This window comes from Dipodomys merriami, unplaced genomic scaffold, assembly GCF_024711535.1.
Source record: "Dipodomys merriami isolate MVZ:Mamm:240054 unplaced genomic scaffold, mDipMer1.0.p SCAF_78, whole genome shotgun sequence".
Classification (NCBI taxonomy): Eukaryota; Metazoa; Chordata; class Mammalia; order Rodentia; family Heteromyidae; genus Dipodomys; species Dipodomys merriami.
Genome location: NW_027206379.1, coordinates 3,470,084 through 3,488,250, shown reverse-complemented (window position 1 = coordinate 3,488,250; position 18,167 = coordinate 3,470,084). Strand labels below are relative to the sequence as shown.

The 18,167-nt window shown below is 59.0% G+C and overlaps 1 protein-coding gene across 3 annotated transcripts in view; it reads left to right on the top strand.

The window, feature by feature from the left end:
* The window catches only part of Shank2 (SH3 and multiple ankyrin repeat domains 2), a 300,166-nt gene extending 285,962 nt beyond the window's left edge, over positions 1 to 14,204 (top strand). For all 3 annotated transcript variants that reach the window (XM_070009648.1, XM_070009647.1, XM_070009650.1), the window contains 3 exons: positions 530 to 550; positions 2,079 to 4,482; positions 13,418 to 14,204. In XM_070009648.1, coding sequence (XP_069865749.1) covers positions 530 to 550; positions 2,079 to 4,482; positions 13,418 to 13,988 — 2,996 coding nt within the window. In that variant the 3' untranslated portion in view covers positions 13,989 to 14,204. The remainder of the gene's footprint in view (positions 1 to 529; positions 551 to 2,078; positions 4,483 to 13,417) is intronic.
* Positions 14,205 to 18,167: the final 3,963 nt, after the last annotated feature.

The window sequence follows — 18,167 nt, the reverse complement described above, 5'->3', positions numbered from 1 at the left end:
GACCAGCCCAGGCTAGCCCCAGGCCAATCCCAGGCCAGTCCCAGGCCAGTCCAGACCAGCCCAGGCTAGCCCCAGGCCAATCCCAGACCAGTCCCAGGCCAGCCCAGCCCAGCCCCAGGCCAATCCCAGACCAGTCTGAGAGCAGTTCCAGGCCAGTCCAGACCAGTCCCAGGCCAGTTCCAGGCCAGTCCCAGGCCAGTTCCAGGCCAGCCCCAGGCCAGCCCCAGGCCAGCCCCAGGCCAGTCCCAGGGAACATGGTTCTGTGTGTTCTAGAAATGCTGCTGGAGGCAGGGCTTACTTGTTCTTGTTTGGGAGGAGGCGGCAGTAGCTGTCAGTGACCTAGTGGTTTCTGCCACCCATGAAGCTTGCCACTCCCAGTGGCTGCCCGCCTCCCCTCCCCCTTCCCCCTGCCTCCCCTCCCCCTCCCCCTCCCCCCCACCCCCTGAACCCCCGCAGGGCTCTCAGCGCCTCCACGCCTCCACGCACCTCTGGATCTGTACTGGTTAATAACGATTGATCTCCCCCTCAGACAGCAGAATCTTTCTATCAGGTCAGTGAGCCTTCCGCTCGACAATCTGTACTTTGAATGTACCCCAGGTTATAAGGTGTATTCTTAAATTATTACTCCTTGGGAAGGTAAGACCACCAAAACAGAGGCACTACTACGCAACTAAGAACCTGATCTTTGAACTGCCAAGTTATCCCCACAGGAGTATGTTAAATTTGGAATACCCTTATCATTGGAATAAATGGCTGTATTTTGTCCTGGGGATTCCCCCAGTAATTCGTTTTGCTGCCTCTTTGGGAAACCCGCATGTCCCCAGCCCGAGACCCTGGTCCTTGGTGTCCGTTGCCGTGCACTGCTTCTGTCTGTGTCTGTGTCTGTGTCTGTGTCTCCGTTTCCCCAGTCTGCAGTCACACTGGGTGACACCGTGACCACAGCGGGGCCTTGCCAGTGCTTTGGGAGATGGAGTTTGATGGACCCACTCTCACTCCTGTTCAAAACCCACATGCTTTCATTAATCAAAAGTCTCAGAACATGACCCTGATCTCGTGCCAGTCAGCTGCACTCGGGCCCTGGTTAACTCGTGATAAGCTGCCCCACCTCAAGGCCCTGTTCCAGAGGATGCAGTTTCCATGGCAACTCAGCCAGGGCCGGGCAGACCCATTGCTGCACCTTTGCCCAGGACCCCACCCCTGGTTTGAGCTGGAAGCATGCTCCAGACCAGACTCGCCTTTCCTCTGAGCCAGCCTCCTGCACCACCCCGGCTGTGGACCCCGGCCGGGGTGCAACGCACACCGTCCTCACCGTGGCCTGCCAACGTCAGGCGACAAAGCCTCCTCAGAGACCACCAGCAGCACCAGTGCCTCCTCTCCACATGCCCAGGACCACTAGCTTGCAGCCAGCTCTCCTGACAGGCGGTGGGTCGGCATGGTAGCCAGGCAGGCACGACCACGCTCAGAAGCCATTTCAGCAGCGGTTCAGCCCTCGGCTCCGTAGGCCAACCCAAGCACATGAGCAAATTCAGCAAGACCTGCGGTCCTAGTGTAGGGTCAGGTGATAAAACTTGAGGCCTTCAGGGACCCTCAGCCAGGTGGGCAGGGATGGATGCCTGCTGCTCTCGCCAGCCGCCCTCCTCCCGCATGCACACCTACACACACACACACGCACACACACACACACACACACACACACACGCACACGCACTCACGGGGAGGTCAGATGGCCAGGGTGTGAGCTGGAGACCTGCCCGTGGCCCGTCGCTCTGGTCTCAGAGTGGACACCACGCACACCCCCTCCACGCGTGCACGTGAACACGGCTCCTGTGTGCAGCATGCGTGCACAGCGCCCCCAGCCCTGCGCTTTGCTTTGCTTTGCTTCTTGGCTAACGCGGGCATCACTGGCCTCGCGCGCTGTGGCTTGCGCTGCGTGTCACCACAAACCAGTGTCGCCGCATCTGTGAGCCGTGGAGATGCCGTGTGTTGCTCAGCCCTGAAAGTGTGCATGAGGCGTCTGTGTGTTGCTGTGCGGTGTCTGTGTGCTGCTGTGCTGAACGTGGCCTGTCTTCTCCTCGCAGGAATCACGGAGGAAGAGCGGCAGTTTCTGGCCCCTCCGATGCTGAAGTTCACCCGAAGCCTGTCCATGCCAGACACCTCGGAGGACATCCCCCCTCCGCCGCAGTCTGTGCCCCCGTCGCCCCCGCCGCCCTCCCCCACCACCTACAACTGCCCCAAGTCCCCGACTCCAAGAGTCTACGGGACCATCACGCCTGCATTCAACCAGAACGCGGCCGCCAGGGTGTCCCCAGCCACCAGATCCGACACCGTGGCCACCATGATGCGGGAGAAAGGGATGTTCTACCGGCGCGAGCTGGACCGCTACTCCCTGGACTCGGAAGACCTCTACAACCGCAGCGCCGCGCCCCAGGCCACCTTCCGCAGCAAGCGGGGCCAGATGCCGGAGAACCCGTACTCAGAGGTGGGCAAGATCGCCAGCAAGGCCGTCTACGTCCCTGCCAAGCCGGCCAGGCGCAAGGGCATGCTGGTGAAGCAGTCCAACGTGGAGGACAGCCCCGAGAAGACGTGCTCCATCCCCATCCCCACCATCATCGTCAAGGAGCCCTCCACCAGCAGCAGCGGCAAGAGCAGCCAGGGCAGCAGCGTGGAGATCGACCCCCAGGCCGCCGAGCCGCCGGGCCAGCTGCGGCCCGACGACAGCCTGACCGTCAGCAGCCCCTTCGCGGCCGCCATTGCCGGGGCTGTCCGCGACCGGGAGAAGCGGCTGGAAGCCAGGAGGAACTCCCCGGCCTTCCTCTCCACCGACCTGGGGGATGAGGACGTGGGCCTGGGTCCGCCGGCGCCCCGGGCGCGGCCCTCCAAGTTCCCTGAGGAGGGCGGGTTTGGTGAGGAGGATGGTGCTGAGCAGCCCGCGTCGCCCACCCCGGGCACGGCGCCCAGGGAGCCGGAGAACCACTTTGTCGGTGTTGGGGAGGCCAGTGCTCAGGGGGAGGCCGCGAGGCCCCCGAATTCCATAGCCAAGGCCAAGGGGCCCGAGAGCGGCCCGGCACCTGCCAAGAGCGGTGGCGCGGCCAGCCCCGAGAATTACGTCCACCCCCTGACAGGGCGGCTGCTGGACCCCAGCTCCCCGCTGGCCCTGGCGCTGTCTGCGAGGGACCGGGCCATGAAGGAGTCCCAGCAGGGGCCCAAGGGGGAGGCCCCCAAGGCTGACCTCAACAAGCCCCTCTACATTGACACCAAAATGCGGCCCAGCGTGGAGGCCGGCTTCCCTCCGGTCACCAGGCAGAACACGCGGGGGCCCCTGCGGCGGCAGGAGACGGAGAACAAGTACGAGGCGGAGCTGGGCAGGGCCCGGGGGGCCGAGGACAAGAAGAACATGCTCATCAACATCGTGGACACGGCCCAGCAGAAGTCGGCCGGCCTGCTGATGGTGCACACCGTGGACATGGCCAAGGCGGGCCGGCCCCTGGAGGAAGAGGAGGAGAAGCAGGACGTGGACCTGAAGCCAGACCACTCGCCCTCCGCGGTGCCGGAAGGCGTTTCCGAAACCGAAGGTGCTTTACAGATCTCCGCTGCCCCCGAGCCCGCCGCTGCGCCCGGCAGGACCATGGTGACGGCAGGCTCCGTGGAGGAGGCGGTGGTCTTGCCATTCCGCATCCCTCCTCCCCCCCTGGCATCCGTGGACTTGGATGAGGATTTTATTTTTACAGAGCCATTGCCTCCTCCCCTGGAATTTGCAAATAGTTTTGATATTCCCGATGACCGTGCCGCTTCTGTCCCCGCTCTCACCGACCTGGTCAAACCGAAGGAAAACGACACCCCTCCGTCCCCTCTGCTGAGCTCCAGCCCGCCAGCCACCTCTGCAGACAGGAAGAAGCCAGCCGGCCTCTCCAACTGTCTGCCTGCCTCGTTCCTGCCACCTCCTGAGAGCTTTGACGCCGTCGCCGACTCGGGGATCGAGGAGGTGGACAGCCGGAGTAGCAGCGACCACCATCTCGAGACCACCAGCACTATCTCCACAGTGTCCAGCATCTCCACCCTGTCTTCCGAAGGTGGGGACAGTATGGACACTTGCACAGTCTATGCAGACGGGCAAGCGTTTGTGGTGGACAAGCCCCCCGTACCTCCGAAGCCAAAAATGAAGCCCATAATTCACAAAAGCAATGCCCTTTACCAGGACGCGCTGCTGGAAGAGGACGCGGATGGCTTTGTCATCCCCCCGCCCGCGCCGCCGCCGCCGCCGGGCAGTGTCCAGTCCGGGGTGGCCAAGGTCATCCAGCCAAGGACCTCCAAGCTGTGGGGTGACATCACGGAGGTCAAAAGCCCGATTCTCTCAGGCCCAAAGGCTAATGTCATTAGTGAATTGAACTCAATCCTGCAGCAAATGAACCGAGAGAAATCGGCAAAGCCGGGGGAAGGACTGGAGTCGCCGGCCGGAGTCAAGCCTGGCAGCCTTGCTCCAAGGTAAGTTCACAGCTAGCCGGGACGCATGCCGTCCGCCGGTGCCAGCCAGGAGACAAGCCCTTAGACAGCAGCCCAAGCAGACGAGAAGAGGGGACTCGCCACGCCCGTGCTGGCCACACGTGTTAGGCCGTGGCCTTGCGTCCTCTGCCATCCTCCTGGACCCCAGGACCCTAGTCCAGGCCACAGACACCCTGGCAGCATGCGACACACACACCTAAAGACTGACCAGGAGACAAGTCACTGCACACACACCCCCACCCCCGGGAAGCTCAGCTCTCTGCACTGTGCCCTTCAGCTCTTTGCTAGGAGCACCCTGAAAACAAGCAGTCTTGTTAAAACCAAATAAGCTTCACATCAGTTGCGAGAGAGTAGCTGCGTCGAGTGGGGGTGGTGAGCGCGTGGGGCGGGGGCGGCGGCGGAGCGCGTGGGGCGGGGGCGGGGGCGGCGGAACGCGGGCGAGGGCGCAGACCCGCTGGTGGTGGAAGGAGGGAGGCTCTGAGGGCTGGGGGCACTGTTTCTGGTGAATTCACAGAGGAGCACAGGCCTCTCTGCCAGCTCACCCCACTCCAGCATCACAAGGAAAAGCCTCCGGCTGTCCCCAGTCAGCCATGGGTGGCAGCACGCAGGGTTTAAGCATGAAATAAATGAGGAATGATTTCTGAGCCTCACGGGGACGGCAGCCCTCGCAGCTCCGGGCCGCGTCTCCCCCTGGGGGACTGGCCCCGGCCCAGTGCGCCCAGGCCAGTGCTCCTCGGGTTTCATCATAGAGACTAATGAAGCTTCCTTATCCTCCCCCTGCCCCTGGGCAGGCATCTGATTCAAACAAGCGAACTCGGTCATCAGCGAGATCGCTCTGCACTCGGGTCCTGGGACGCAGGCCGAGCCGTCTTACTCACATGGCCTGCCTTGGCCATGTCCACGGTGTGCACCACCAGCAGGCCGGCCTTTCCGTGTGATGCACACCACAGAGGAGCCGGCTGGCTCCCATGCCCTCCGAGCAGTACCGGCTGGCAGCCTGGGAAGGCAGCACGCTGACCAGTGCCCCGCCCACCAGCCAGGTGGAGAGGACGCAAACGCCTTAGGAATCCCATTCTGATGGACACGCGCATACTCGCCTGCAAACATTACACACTGGGCTCAGGGAGCTCCTCAGTCTGCCGGAGGCCTCATAGTGCTCTCCACGTAAGGCATCCCCTCCTGGGCGTACAGTGTTGATGACCACACGGGAGGGCAGAGACGGGTAGTCAACCCATTTTTCAGAGAGGCTGAGTTGCTGGTCCCTGCATGGTGGAGCCAGAGCCAGGACTCAAACTAATGCTTCTGGCCCTCCCTCCCCTCATTCGCACTGCTCTAGAGTAAGACGACCCCACAGCTGCAGAAGCACATCCGCTGTTCCGTGCTGGTGAGGAGGCGCGGTCCACCCAGAGCCAGGGCCCCCGGCCGGCATGCAGGTCCACCGCACATCCAGGGCAGCCTGAGTGCAAGGGCCACTCCTGGGCTGCCACAGCGGAGTGGGGCTATACCTGTGCCCTTCTCTAGGTGAGTGTCCAGCAGTGAGGGAGGGGTCTCAGAGACCCCATCTCCAGGGAATCCTGGTAGACTGCTTGAAGAGAACAGCCGTGAGCCACGCCTGCTGGTCGAAAGTCACCACCTCCTGGCCACTCTGTTCAGCACCCGAGTCACTCCGTGGGAGGGCCAGCCATCCCCTCTGAAGCTCCCACCTGCTAGACACCCTGTCTCACTGGCACCAGCAACAGGGTCTCTGCAGAGTCCCACTGCACAGATGAGAGGCTGGAGGCCAGAGCTGGGAAGCAGGGGCCTGCAGTGAAGGTGCAGAACCCAGGAGCTGGCTGGGGAAGGAAAGGCCAGTACCAAATGAGCACCAGTCTGTGAGCCTGAGGGCCTGGAGGTCGCGGAGGGGATGGCGGAGCTGCTCTGAGGCTGGGAAAGCAGAGGCTCCTGGGAGGCCTGCAACCACCCGTGAGCAAGCACGGCCACTAGCTGTGACGTCACTGGCCCTGCTGCTCGCCCAGGGCCGCGGCAGCCTTTCCTGCCCACAGCCCAGGCCCACACTCCGGCCTCAGCGAAGAGCAAGGCCTCAGCTCCGACCTGCCTTTCCCTGACCTGAGGGCCCCACCAGGCAGGGCCCCGGGGACAAGCCCTGGAGGATGCGACCCGCACTGTGGCCAGCCAGGGGACCACGCACGCCCTCTGCACGGGCACCTCGCTTCTTCAGACATGGAGCGTCCTGTCTGCTCACACCTACCGCTGATGCGCCTCTCCCCCACCTGCACTGCGGGTTACCCACGTGAGGGCACTCTCAAGCCTGGGTGTCTCACTGCCACTGTAAATGCATCTAAAAATTCAGAGCTATGAATTCCACTGAACAAAAGGAGGCTTGAAAGTGGATAGAGGTTAGTCCTTCCTACCGGAAGAGGAAGAATGACAAGCAGCCCGGCTTTCGAATGAAGACAGGCCGTGGTGCAAAAACCCATCTCCATAGAAACAAGAACGGGGCAAGCTCCCATGGTCCTCAGGCCTCAGTCCTCAGGTGGGCACCAGAGTCCTCGAGTGTGCTCTAATACAGCTGCCTTGCCCTTGGAGCCTTTCTGACGCTCCACACCTCGCTGGCCAGGACCCAGGAGGAGGTAGGGAACCGGATGCCAGGCTCTTTGCTTTTCTGGGTATGTTTAATTTAAGCAGTGTCAGGACTGAGCTTCTACTCCTCGAAGTGGCTCCTCGCATTGCAGATGGCATGGTGTTTGGAGACCTCGTGATTAAATACATTGTCAAAAGGAAGACAGGGGACTTTCTTCAGTCCATGGCGTCCGGGGCACTGAGCACCTGCAGGGGAGTCTACACCCAAGGTCTGCACAGCCACCACTAAGGCACAGGCTTCCCGACCTATACCACTGGCCAGCTGCGGCATGGGTGCGGCTGCAGCGCCCGGCTCTCCTCTCAGGACCGGGGCGCACACTGCAGCCCCGCTGCTCGCACTAGGATGGCTATGCAGTGGTCCCACGTCCAGAGCTTGCACCGTGCTCTGACCTCCCGAGCCTCAGTTCTCCCCTCCTCTCCCAGTGTGCTTGCTTCTTACATCACAGAAGGTGTTGAGCATCTGTGGTGTCCATGGCGTTCTGTGGTCTTAAGAGCAGAGCGCTTGGTACAAACAAGCTGCCCAGGTTCGGACCAATGTGCCCTCATCCTTGGGCGTGGGCTGAGCTTACTGGCTGGCAGTTCACCGAGCTGCTGCTCTGCCTGAGCCCTGCGGCAGGCCTGGGGAGGAGCAGGAAGAGGACACGAGGAGGACGCCAGGGCCCTCAGAGGATGGGCAGACTGGCACGCAGGCCTTACCACTGATCCACAAAACACGGCCCCTCTTCCCTTGGGAAGCTCGCGTTCCTGCAGTGGGAAAGGACAACAAACACTAACCAAAGAACCCCAAATGTGCTGAGTGCAGGCTGGTGGTTGAGGGGAACCGCCGTGAGGCAGTGACATCGGGATACCTGGCATGCACACGCAGGCCCCTGGTGTGGGGGCAGGGAGCCCCGGGCAGAGCAGGCCACAGGAAGCATAAGCGTCAACCGGGGACGAGAGCCATCAGACCACACCCCAGGCCCGGCACTGGCACCGCTGTGTGGCCAGGGGCATCCTAGGGTGTCCTGGGAAGGATGCTTTGGAGGTCTGGGCTCAAGATAAGGCGGGCCTGTGTGCTGGAGACAAATGGGTGTCTCAGAACCCAGGAAACCACCTCCTAGACTGCTCACCCCCTCCACTCTGGCTGAGCTGTAAGAAACCCATGCTCTACTCCCTCAGCCTCACTGAAGTATACCTGACAAACCAGGCTCAGTGCGTGTGTGTGTGTGTGTGTGTGTGTGTGTGTGTGTGCGCGCGCGCGCTCGCGCACGCGTGCATGCATGTGTCAGTGTTGGGGCTTAAATTGGGGGCCTGGGTGCTGTCCTTGAGCTCTTTTGCTCAACGCTAGTGCTCTGCCACTTGAGCCACAACTCTTCTGGCTTTTGGTAGTTTCTTGGAGATAAGGGTCTCATGGACTTTTCCTGTCCTGGCTGGCTTTGAACTGTGATCTTTAGATCTCAGCTTCTTGAGTGGCTCAGATTACAAGCATGAGCCACCGGCGCCTGATCCAGGCATCATTTTTAAAGCAAAACGAGACTGTTCTTCTGTATTGGATTTGCACTGGCTCCATGGAGAAGAGAACAAGGCCGCGAGTGCACGCTTGTGGGGGTTCTTGTGGCTTCCCCCATGGGCTTTCCTGGGCCAGAGGCCTGGGCATTGTCAGCCCTCTGATGATGGGCTGAGGATGGTGAATCCAACGTGGACCAGAAGTTGGCGTGGACCTCACTGAGGCACAGACTCTGGTGAGAGAATCGTCCACGGATGTCCGGGTCCTAGAGGACCCCCCCCAGGGGCTTTCAACTGCCCAGAGGTCCACCCTGTCCAGCTCTCCACCCTGCACCCACTGACAACAGTGCACACCCCTATCCCCACGTCCCACAACCGTGGCAGGCTCTGCATGGCCATCCATCATGTGAGCTGTTAAAATGTTCTTTCTGGCCAGCTGGTTCCAGAGCGGCAACTCCTAAATGGACGAGATGGCTGGGCGTTTCATGCCCGGGCCCCCCGAGCAGTGACGGGCTGGGGAGGGGGGCGATCGGCGGCACTCAGCAGCTAGCTGGGCCCCTGCGTGTCTGCAGACCAGCACAGGACTGCCCACTGCCTAACACATGGCGGCGCGTCTCATCTCCCCATCCGGCAGGAGAATTTCTCTTTGAAAGCTGGGCTCCCTCCTGCACTGCCGAGGTGTCAGCCCCCAGCAGGAAGCCTGGGTCCCCAGCAGAATGGACACCAGCCCCAAAGCAGCCCTCGCAGGCCTAGGTCACCAGGCTGCCCAGCCGGGGAGACCGGCCTGAGACCCACAACCCCACACCTGACAGCGACAGGGGACTGGAGAGAGCAGGGCCCTTGGAGGTGCACAGCACCTCTGAGCGATCACGGGAACCAAGGGGGGTTCAGAGTCAGACGCGGGGAAACATGAGCTCCGCAGGAGAGAGGGGCACTAGCCCAGGCCCCAGTGGCAGGCCCGGGACAGGCATCTTAGCAGTCCAGCACCCCGCTCTTGCTTCAGTGCCCATCACGGAGAGGCTGTACAGGCAGAGGGACTTCACACAACAAGGCTGGGCACTAAAGTCTGCAACAGAGACTTAAGAGTAGAGATGAGCCAGTTCACACCAAGAGTGTGAACTCCAGCAGTGGTGTGGAGCCGTGGGGGACGGGGCAGGCAGCAGGAGTCCAGGGCCCCGAGCAGCTGTGGGCCCCACTGCTGCTCAAGGGCTGAACTGAATCTGCAAGCCATTTGCGTCTCTCAGGAAACAGCAGTGGCTCTCCGAGTGGCTCCGCTCCCTCTTGGGCTGCGTTTTCCCCCCTTATGTTTCTATATGAATTTAATTTAAAAGGCAGGCTAGAGTGATCAGCCAAGAAGGGGGTGTTTGTGAGTGTGTGTATGTGTGCCTGTTCTAAATCAGGGCAGCAGATCCCTGTGTGTTCCGCCGGCAGACCCGCGGTTGCTTAGCAACATAATGATCTGCGCATGAGGGAGGATCCAGTGAATCATATCGGTGTGATTCACGGGAGGGGATCAGGCTCTTGGGAAGACACACGGTGGGCCAGCTGGCCAGGCCTTTGCTCCAGCTGCTCAGCTTCCAATTACGCTCTTCTGTAGCTAGCTGTGCTGGGTGGACCCCAAGCCCAGGGCCGAGTCGGCCATCCCTGGGTGGGCTGACAGGCCACCGTCTCAAGGTGCAGACCGGGGCAAAGCCCAGATTCCACTAGAGATGCTCATTTGTCCTTCCCGAGCCACAGAAGGAAAAAGGTCTCCAGGGCCCGAGCTAGGGAATTAACAGTGAGCTGCTTCCGAGGTTTCCAGGAGAGGCTGGAACCCTTCCTTCTGCCTTCCTGCCCTCCAGGGCTGTAATGTCAGAGGCCAAAGCAGGCGGGGCTGTGGATTTCCTGTCTGCTATGAAAGAGAGCGGCCACCCTCCAGATTCTGGGCTGGTGGGCAGCCTGCCGGGTTAAGGGCTGCCACGGACCCCGGCTGGGCCCAGGCCGGGCCGTTTCATCCCACCCCGGAAGGAAGCTGCTGTGTTCTTGCTTTTTAATTGATTTTGCAGTGTTGTCTCATTTCCCTTTGCTCCCATGATGGGTGTTTGCAGAAGAGGGTCATGCTGAACAGAAGTAAGTGCCGCGTGCCTGCCGAGATGAGTGTCCTCTGTGTGCCACTGTCCCTGCTCCCCCTGTCCTCGGGGTCAGCCTGGGCTGCGGGGGAAGTCCTTCCACGGCAGTGGGGCGGGCTCAGAGGCCCCAGGGCACGGGCTAGGGCAGATGTGGGTCAGAAGGGCCGCCGGGTGTTCCCAGCAGGACCACAGGACAGGCGAGTGTCAGGGTCAAAGCACAGCCCCCCACAAGGCAGTGTTAGAGAACGGGCAGCCTTGCCTGAGCCGGGCGCTCCTGCGGGATGTGCTCCGCCCGCCCGCACATCCTCCCCGCTTCCCCCAGGCTCCTCTGCTCAGAGCCACGGTGTCAGCTCCGCTGGCCTGGCAAGTGCGGGCACTGGCCTCTGAGCACGGATGCACCTGCGCCGTGGAGGGACCCTGCACGGGCTGGCCCTGCCGTGCGGGCCGTCCTACCTCAGCACCTACACCCTCAGCTGCCCGCGTGGCTCCAGAGCCTCCGCTCGGACTCAGTGGCAGGGTGTGGCAGGGCTTCCCGGGCCTGCTGGTGGGACCCCCTACCCGTGCAGGGGCGGGCTCAGGGACAGGCTGGTCACAGATGCCAGGAAGTGAGGGCTGGGGTCCTCACCCAGCTGTCCCTGGCCTGCGGTGTCCACCACCGGCCCTGGAAATCCTTCTCATAATAGGACGGACACTACACAAGGCCATGGCACGCTCTCCCTTCAGATGTGCCCCTCTTCCCTCATTCTGGAATGTTCCATACTTGAAATAATGACCAAATACATTAACCCAAGCACCGTGAGGCTGAGAGCTTCCAGGTAAGCACCTGGGGCTCCCCCCCCCCCCCAGCACGTAGCAGGTAGAAAAGAAAAGCAGCCCAAAGGAAAGGGCCCCTGCGCTCGCTCCCTCCCTCCACTCCAGGAGCTTCTCACTTGGAGTGTTTGGCAACCCTAAAGGGGCCAAGAGCCCGTGGCTCACGCCTGTAATCGTATTCAGGAGGCTGAGGTCTGAGGATCACAGCTCACAGCCAGCTGGGCTGGAAGGGTGCGGAGACTCTTCTCTCCAATTAACCCCCAAAAGCCAGAAATGGAGCTATGGTTCAAGTGGTAAAGCATCAGCCATGAGCAAAAAATCCTAAGGGACCATGACAGCACTCAGGACCAGCACAACAGACAGACAGACAAAGGGCCTAAGCAGATGATGCTAATGCCCAGTGTCTGTATCACGCAGACTCGGGTCAGGGGCGTCTGGCTCATGGCAGACTCCAGACCAGCCGGTAGTGGGGGGACACAGCCCGTCATCCCGCCCCACGACTGACACAGCTCAGGGCTCCTCACTTCCCACCAGCCTCCCCAGAGGTGGGAGCAAGTGAGGCCCGGGTTACACAGAAAGGCACGGGGACGTGTGGGCTCCACCCACACCTAAACTGGCATTTGGCACATCCTGGCTCGACCAGATCCTGGTGGGTGGGCTGGTGAGCCTGGTGCCGAGATGCAGCCTCTGTTTCCTCTGCGGTGTGCATGGCCACGGGTGGGGGGGACAGCAGAGGGAGCAGCGGGCTCCACGGTGGTGCTAACATTCCCGGGTACGGCCACGCGCCTGCCAGGCTAAAGCCGGTGACAGAAGGTCTCACAAAAACCCACTTCCACACAGGTGAGCAAGGACAGGTGTGTCCTCCTCCCCTCCCCCTTCTACTGAGACCTGGGAGGGGGCCGTTCCTCCCCAGCTCCCGGGGGGGACAGGCAGGGGGTCCTGTGGATACCCGTGTCCACTGCTGGGAGGTGGGGTTCCCATCAGCCTCTGCTTCTGGTCAGAAGGTCATATTCTGCCAGTGAGCCTCCCCTCGTCCTGCAGTGAACCTGTCCAGTGGGCATCTGAGAAGTCCTTGCTTAGGACGGACCAGCCACTGTAAAGATTAGTAGGTAGTTTCACTAGTAGCGGATGAAGTGAACACCATGTGCTATTCAGACAGGAAAAGGAGTTTATTTACAACCTGCTGTCCCCGCCATGCACGTGCACAGTGGAGAGGCATGGCCGGAAGGGGAGACTCAACCCCCCCACCCCCGCCCAACTCCCCGCACCCCCCTAACCCCCGCCAGGACTTATCTAGACCAGGGTCAGGAAGAGGTGTGGCCAGGTGGGGAAAGATGTGACCACACTGGATCCGGATGTGACCTCAGGGCCTGGGACCCTCCTAAAGTCAGATGGGAGCCGTGGCCAGAGGTGGCCCAGGACGTGACCTAGCAGGAGGGGGAGGTGACTGCTTCCAGGTCTGCCAGTTACGTAGGTAACAGATCCTGGGCGGAGACTTAGCCAGGAGGTGGGGAGGCCTCTGCCCAGGGCCGGCATGGCCCGGGCAGACCTGACACTGACCACACGAGCCCTGAGCGCCTTTAGCCAGGGCATCTGAGAGGCCAGCCAGGCAGCGCAGAGCGGGGCTCTCCAGGGTGCATGGCCTCTGTCCGTGGCCGTCACAGGCACCCTCCACGCCCTGAGGGGATGCCCTGCCGGCTCTCGGGGCGGGGGCGGGGCGGGCTTGCTGTGCTGTGCTGCTCTGAGGCCGCTCCGCCTCCTGCTCCTCGCCCGCCGTCCCGGCGCAGGCGGCCTTGGCGCGGGCGCTCCGCTGCGCCCCGGGGCCTCCTTGCTTCTCGGGACCCGCTGTAATGCTCTCTCTGTTGCTGTTTCAGAGGCGCGGAAGTCCTGAGCACTGTCTCGGGAGCACGGAGCACGACGGTCACCTTCACTGTCCGCCCTGGCGCCTCCCAGCCCATCACCCTGCAGAGCCGGCCCCCCGACTATGAAAGTAGGACCTCAGTTACGAGACGCGCCCCGAGCCCTGTGGTCTCACCAACAGAGATGAGCAAAGAGGCTCTGCCCACCCCTCTGCCTGCCGCCGCCGCCTCTCCTTCTCCCACACTCTCCGACGTCTTCAGCCTTCCAGGCCAGTCCCCTGCCGGGGACCTATTTGGCTTGAACCCAGCACCCCGCAGCAGGTCACCATCTCCCTCAATACTTCAACAGCCAATCTCAAATAAGCCTTTTACAACTAAGCCTGTCCACCTGTGGACTAAACCAGATGTGGCAGACTGGCTGGAAAGCCTGAACTTGGGCGAACACAAAGAGACCTTCATGGACAATGAGATCGATGGCAGTCACTTACCAAACCTTCAGAAGGAAGACCTGATCGATCTGGGGGTGACTCGGGTCGGGCACAGGATGAACATAGAAAGGGCTTTGAAACAGCTGCTGGACAGATAAGGACGGCTGTTCTTCACCTTCATAGATGTTTTGTTATAAGTAGAGATGGGCTCATGCTGAAACATCCGATGGCCAAGCAGTCTGCGAGCACCAGCTCCGCTCAAGGGTTTGTCTCCCAGTACCCAAAGAAGTGCTGAGGGTGTCCAGGGTGTGGCCAAGCCAGCGCCTTGAAATGTCCGGCTCCCCAAGCGGGGCTTTGTGGACAGCCTCTGTCCGACGGGGGGGGGGGGGGCGGGGAGGGGTTTTCTAACATGGTGGGTTGCAGCACGCCTCCCTGCATGCGGTGGCCTGGCTTTGCCGGGCCCGGGGCTCCCATGGAGGTCACGTGGGATCCCTGCTCGCATAGGCAGACACCGATGCACTCCAGATACCTCCTGAGACCTCCCTCTTCCGCTTCCCGGGCAGCTCTCCCCACTCCCGGGCCCGGCACGTGGCCTTTTCTCAGTCCCGTGGCCTCTTGGAGGAAGCCCGCTGCTCACTTGCTCCTGTCTGTCTCCTGTGCTTTGTTTGCAGTGAGATGCTCCCAGACGGGTTTGGCCAGGGCCTCCTGGGCCTGAAAGGTAGAGACTCACTTTCTTCCTGTCCGAATCTTTGCCTGTCTCCTCCTGTGAGGTGCAGCATGGTTCTTTGCCCACGGGTTCTTGGCCATGGTGGGCGTTTACATGGGATCGTGCCCAGCTTTGCTTAGCTCACTTGCTTGCTTTCTGCCAATTGACTAGTATATTTCCAAGGTGGCTAAGCAGATGTCACGCAGAGTTAGGTAAAGCACACAGACTCGATCCCGAGGAGTGAGGCCTGCCAGGGGGCCGGCCAGGGCGCAGCCGCCAGGACCCTCAGCCTCCTCCAGGACAAGAACAGGCCTTTTTCCAGGAGCACCGACCTGGGAGGGCGAGAAGGGAGGGCTCGGCCGCTCACGGTTCCTTCCAGCCATTGAGGAAGGCCTGTTGAGCTCCGCACGGTTGGGGCAGGTGAGCATCCACTCTGACACGGACAAGAAGACACAGGCTTGAGGCGTGCACGTGCCGCCACCGGTGAGCCGGCATTCTCGGCCAGGAGCCGGCGAGCTGCCGGGCCCTCCACCTAAGCCTGGCACGGGCAGCATTGCCTCTCAGATGGCCCCACGGCTCTCAGAGGCCAAGCAAGGTGGACTGAGGGCCTTTCCCCCTTCTCTCGGGTGTCCAGGGATCCCACCAGCTTGTCTTAATAGTACCACAGGGTCTGAGAGAGCCCTGTGGGCAGGGAGTGGGGCAGGACCCAGGGCAGGGGAGAGGCGGGGCGGGGCACAGGATGCAGGGGAAGGGCAGAGGCACACAGAAAGGACATCAGGGCGCACCCCTGAACCTCAGCCCTGCCTCTGGCTGGGCTGCTAAGCCTGCCCCCTTCTGGCCCTGGGGTCTCCCCCACCCTCCCTCCCCAAAACCATACCTCTAACGTCGAAGGGAGGTCAGCAATGGCACACCGGCCACAGAGCACCCAGCCAGGCTCTCCACACACTCCCACACTTGGAGGAGACACGAGTGTCAGGTGTTTGGTTTTATTATGATTTCAGAACTAGCCCAGCCCATCTCTAATTATAAGACATGATTTCTTTTCTTTTTTTTTCTTTATGCTCATGACCACGTGTTTGATGAGGTCTGGAACAACTCTAGAATGAACTCATAAAATTTAGCAATTTAAAAATCTCTTTCTTTACTGCAAGTTTAAATAGGTGTACAGATAGTTTATAAGCACAATATTTTAAGAAAAAAAGTGGCTGGTCTACTGGGCAGCCTTTGTGCCACTTCAGTGCTAGAAAGTGAAAGAACAAAACTTTTGTGACTTACTGACACTATTTCTGTGGGATAATTACACAAGTAAGACCTTTTTAAATCAACTTTATCTGGACGCATCTGAACCAGCAGAGCTGTGTTATATTTTCTATCTTTGCTAGAACTTCATCGCTGAAAGACAATTATTTCTTCAAAAGATGTTACAATTCATAATGCAGCAGTTTCTCCAAAAACAAAAGCAAAACACCCACGCCCCTCCCCTGCGCACGCATGTGTTTTCTCTCCTTTCCTCTCTCTCTCTCTCTCTCTCTCTCTCTCTCTCTCTCTCTCTCCTCTCTCACTCAGTTTGGAGACCAAGTCTTTGACCTTATTCTGTTCCAAATCCTTTGGCAGGCCCATCTTTCCATTTGGTGATTTGATCCGCCCCGACAGGAAGCGAGCCGAGTATTAAATTAAGGCGCTTTGCTTTGTATACTTTCAGTTTTTTACCACCTTAAGGCAAGTTAAGTATCACTCTAGAGAAATTCCAAACCCAGCTCCCCACCGGCCACGGGGGGGGGGGGGGGGGCTGCCCCAGTGTCTCAGAAAATGGAAAATGGTGGTTCTACCATGTGTTTTGTCTTCCACTGGGCAACACTGCAAATTTTCCTCAGCAGCCACTTCAGCAGATCATTCTTTGCCTTCAGTTGGCATTACCTCTACAGTCAGTGCCAGGCAGGGTGCCAGACAGGAGATCTGGTGGCTCTGCGTCCACTAAACTTAGGCGGCCGGTCAGTGACGACGGCTACTCCCTTCCTTACAACTCCAAGCCACATGCCACTAACCGGAAGCCTCGGGAGCTGACAGCACACGTGGTCCTGTGGCGCCTGTCAGAACCCGCACTGGCCAACAAAACACACACATTGCCAAGATGACTCATCCCTAGCTCTACCAGGTGATTCAGCTGAGAAAGCAATAGTCCCTCCTTTCAGTCGCTGCCCACTCTCTCCCTCCCCTTCGGCCCTGTCCCAGGACTCTCTCTTGTGGCGGGGCAAATGTTAAACTGCTCATATAATGATCATGTTAATATTATTCCAGGTTTTAAGATCCACTTTTGTTATATACTGTAATTTAAATAAATTGCATTCAAATGCCTAGTTTCTGTAAAATTGTGTATACAAAACCAAAATCTCAAGATGTAAATTATGTATACCTGCCAAGATACCTTTTCCAGGTGTCTGTGCACATTTAGGTTAATTCATACACTATAAAAACTGATTCAATGTGACTGTTGATTTGCTGGACTTTACATAATTATTTGTGGTACCTTAGTTAATAAAATGGTGACTTTTTTCTGAGTTATTGAACAAGCAAACACTATCCAGTTGATCTGGCAACGACTTTTTGTGTGTGAGCCTCAAAAATTAATTTTCTCATTAACAATTTGTTTTTGTTTTTTAAATACGAATATGTTTCACACTATAGTTTGTGTAATGACACATGTTCGCATTATCTATGTTGCTGTTACTTTTGTGCTTTTGTTCTTTTTAGACTTTATTAAAAAAAAAAAAAAAAAAGCTCCTGTAATTTGCACTTTCTCCCAATCCTTAAATCTCTTGTATGGCAACCAAAATTACTGTAAAAAAAAATAAATATACTCTTGCACTAAGGTCGTGGTTCTGATTGCAAACAGTGAAAACTGTCTGAACTAAACAAACGTGGAGTTGCCAACCTTGCGATCTATGTAGGATACTGGAAATGTCATAGCCAGCTTTACCTCTAGAAACTCACTGAGTAAAAAGGCCTTTTTTTTATTGATCTATGAGTCGTGGTTCCCTCTCCTTACGTATTTTCAATGTCTAAATGAAAATGTGTATACTATCTCAGAAATGTGCCAAATGTCTAAATGGGCTTCTGTGACCGGGGGCCCCGGTGCCCACAGGATGGGACTGAGGCCTGGCCTAGGCGCGCCCAGGAGTCTGAGCCGCTCTGCCGGCCCTCCTGCGAGGACAGCTGTCCCAAGCCCCTGCACACTGCCTTCTAGCCATAAGGCCCGGCCTAGGAGTGGCAGATCTGGGCAGCCTCTTTGGCTGACATAGCCCGACAACACTCTGATAAGCCAGCCACACACTAAAGCCTGGAGCAAAGAGAATGTGTGTCTTTTGGCGAAGAGCTGAGCCAGGAAGACCCGCGCTGTTCTCTTGTGCTTCATAAGGAAGCTTGTGTTTAACTTCAAATACTGAACCTCTCCAGCTGCCTCAGTGGAAATGGGTTCTCAGCTTCTAAAGCTTCTTCTACTTTGACCTGTCCCCAGTTCATGCAGAAGTCTAAATAATCCCTCAGTCTCTGTAGTTTTACCCCCGCCTCACCTTCTAATAGTTCACCACCCCAACATCACAGCCAACTGTCTCTTCCAGACCTCTTTCTTACA